The sequence below is a fragment of the Schistocerca americana genome, chromosome 9 (genome assembly GCF_021461395.2).
Source record: "Schistocerca americana isolate TAMUIC-IGC-003095 chromosome 9, iqSchAmer2.1, whole genome shotgun sequence".
NCBI lineage: Eukaryota > Metazoa > Arthropoda > Insecta > Orthoptera > Acrididae > Schistocerca > Schistocerca americana.
The window spans coordinates 43,011,335-43,014,750 of NC_060127.1; the positions used below are offsets into that span (position 1 = coordinate 43,011,335).

General features: G+C 45.2%; 1 protein-coding gene across 1 annotated transcript; it reads left to right on the forward strand.

Moving 5' to 3' along the window:
• The first annotated feature begins 955 nt into the window (after window positions 1-955).
• Window positions 956-3,075, forward strand: LOC124550970 (cuticle protein 6.4-like). The gene is made up of 2 exons (XM_047125789.1): window positions 956-1,082; window positions 2,712-3,075. Exons 1-2 carry the CDS (start codon window positions 1,068-1,070, stop codon window positions 2,943-2,945), a joined length of 249 nt encoding a protein of 82 aa, XP_046981745.1. The 5' UTR covers window positions 956-1,067; the 3' UTR covers window positions 2,946-3,075.
• Window positions 3,076-3,416: the final 341 nt, after the last annotated feature.

Consider the following 3,416-nt stretch of genomic DNA (forward strand, 5'->3'; position numbering starts at 1 on the left):
GGTGTTCGTATAAATGTGAATGCAATCACTTCCAAGGAAACGATGAAAACATAACAACTTGTCACATAAGCTGCAACAAATGAAAGCAAAAGTTTCACAATCACCCAGTTCCTCTGTGCTCTGTCAAAACGTATATAAATAAAGTTTTTGAAGTTGCGTTTTGTTTTGGAAGTGTTGACTCTTGAATAACTTTGTTGTAACATGGTTCACACCCGTTTGTTTGTTGTTCTCATTTCTGTGAGACGTCTGTGTAGCATCTCGCCTGCTCCCACTATTCATCACATTTACTTGTGACGGTAGCTCGTTCTTTCCACGTGACTCATATTCTATAACCATTGTATAGTATGACAACTGCCACGACCACAGAAAAACAACAAACATTTCAATGACCGGACGTCTTAAAAAAAATGGCATGAGGGAGTTTTGAACACGGTTCGTCCACTTGCCGTTGCTTTTTGTTCTTGCACCATATGCTGTTTCTCTTTTGACAGTTCAGTAGACCTTCCTGTTTTCATGCTCGATCTGTGTTTAGTTTTTGACGGGCTAGTCACTGTGCCCCTCTGGCCCCTAAATCCGCGGGGGTGCAATGGGGAGCTTCCCTTGTCAGTATCGCCCAATAAATGTTGAGTGTATGAGGGCCCCTTAACGAATAAAATTATATCCAATCGAATAGGAATTGTTGCTATGTGACTGCTGTATTCACACTAGCTGTATCGCTTGCTGAATTACGACCGCTCGATGCTGGCCACTCCGTCACCTTGATGGCTGCAGTGACCACCTGTTGGCAGCGAACGGAAGGCCGGTGGGTTGGCGATCTGATTTCTGATAGGCCTTCCGTGCCGGCGCGTCGCATATGGCGTGGCAGCGCGACATATGGGCAACGTCCGGTCGCAACGTCAGCTGCTAACACGCGTCAAACCTGCAACCTGCAAACCCCACCCACTTCAAGTCGTCCAGCAGCTGAGCCGTTGCAACACGGTTTACTGAAACCGAGCAGTATATAAACGCAGCCACCTGCAGGTTGGCCAGTATCAGATAGCAGCTGTCGTCTGAAGCAACCAAGAAACATGATTAAGATCGTGGTAAGCTCCTCACCTGTACCTAGTCAGCTAGTGCGGACAACAACACCATCATCACCACCATCATCATCAGTCATTCGATATCCTCTGCTGGATATCGGCCTCCACCACACCTTTATTACAATCTCCAGCAACATTTGTCCATGCTCCTCCTGCAGGTTTTATAACACCATCTACGCAACTCCCATTAGATGGTGCATTTGTCTTTTCACGTCTCTTGCTTACCTTACTTTACATTCGGTAAGGACCTTAGCCGCTATGCCTTGCGTCTCCTTTACATAGGCCAGGACCCATGAAAGGGGGGTGGAAGGGGGCGGGGAAAGGGGGTATCTGCCCTGGGCAGCAATTTGAGGGGGCGCCAGATTCATACTTTTGAACAAAAAAACCTTGTTTCACAAGGCCCCCAGAATCAAGCGCACGTTGATATATCGATTATTCATATGATTTTGAAACTCATCCCAGCTATTTTTGAAATTTTTAACACATTCTATGCTGATTTCGGAACGAATCATGATTTTTGGTTGCGTGCATAATGTACGTGATGTCTCTCCCACTGCTTTGCGTTGACCTAGAATCATGAAATGTAGCTAGGAGCAGCTTTTCACACTGAAAGTAAAGGAAAGAATATGAAAATTGTTAATTTGTTATTATGTCATACGAAAAAAGAATTTGGCATTTGTTGTGCGACTGTCGCCTGTTCCTCCACCTGTTTAGACCTGTTTTTCTCAGGAACGGGTTTATCTATCAAGTTGAAATTTATGTCATATGGTTCCTTGATAGTGTAATAAATGTGGGTCCCGAAGCCTTATAGCTTCGTAACTGTATATGAGCAGTCAGGTTCAGTTTCTAAGGCACCAGCAAGCTTTCATCCTGCGAGGCCTGTTCGGAAAGTAAGGTCCGATGGGTTGCGAAATGAAAACCACAGTGAAAATCAAAAAAAAAATTATTCGAAACAGTTAGTCACACCTTCCAGCTACCTCTCTAAATAGTCGCCGCTCCGACTTAGACATTTGCCTGGCGTTGTACAAATTTTCCAGTCTACGTAGCCAACAGTTCATGTGAGCAGAGATGAACAACGATGGGAGTCAATGAAGGGCTGTATTGTGCGTTATCGAACGCTTCCCATCGAAAAAGCTGCAGGGGCCTCTTCATTGCTTCTGCAGAATGCGGCTAAAAAGTGTGTTGAAGAAAGAAATGCATGACATTGATGTTACGTGGGCAGCATAACTTCAGGCGAAATCTCTCTAAACATCCACGTATTTGGCAGGATAGACCGTTGTTTTAGGCATTTCTATGTGACCACTTTGCCCTCCAAACTGAAAAGAGCGGCGTGAAGCGATGGACAGGCACACTAAACACACTGCCCAACACATCTGTGCAAAGCTCCGTCGAATTTTCACTGTGGTTTCCATTCCGCACCTAATCGGACCTTATTTCCAAATACACCTCCTCGTATATCAGACTTAACGACAAGCCCAAGACAGAACCCTGTGGGATATATATATATACAGTTGGCCTCACTCCACATGTATGTGCTCAAAGTGAATAGGTTTTGTCGTCATAGGCAACTGCAGTGTGCAGTGTTGCTTGAGTTGGCACTCCCTTATGTGACACCACGCTCTACTTTTTCAGGTCCTGGCCCTGTGCCTGTTCGCTGCCGTCTTCGCCGCTGAGGAGTCCGCCCCCAAGGAGAAGCGCGGCCTGGCCTACGCCACCGGCCTTGGCTACTCCGCCCCTCTGGCCTACTCTTCTGGACTCTATGGTGGATATGGATACGGGTACCCTGGATACGCTGGATACTACGGCTATGGCGGCCTGGGATATGCTGCTGCTCCTCTCGGCTACGGATACCATGGATACTACTGAGTCACGAACTCGAGACATCTCATCATCTCTCAGTTGTCCGTTTCCTGATTCGCACTAAACGTCAATATGTGATTGAAACTACTGTCAGCGCCTATGTAATCATTAATTGTCATTAAATAAATTCACTAATGAAAAAGTGGTTGCTTTTCCCTGTGTGAAAATTGGAAATACGATATGGCATGAAGTACATTAAAGATCGATTGTGTAGGGTGGTTATAATTAAACTTTCACTTTTTGAGAGGGCCCTCATGACAATCAAGTGATCGTAAGACAATGAATATTTGTGGAACATTCGTAAGGGCATGCAGAAGAAAAACAACGAATAAACAATTGAAAGAAAGGCATTTCAATGTCCACATGAGAGGGTAACATTTGTTACTTGATTACCATGCTTATATTCCAAGTTGCAAACCTTGCTCAGTGTTACGACCGTCTGCATCTGAAGTTTGCACAGATTCCGTTTCACAATCA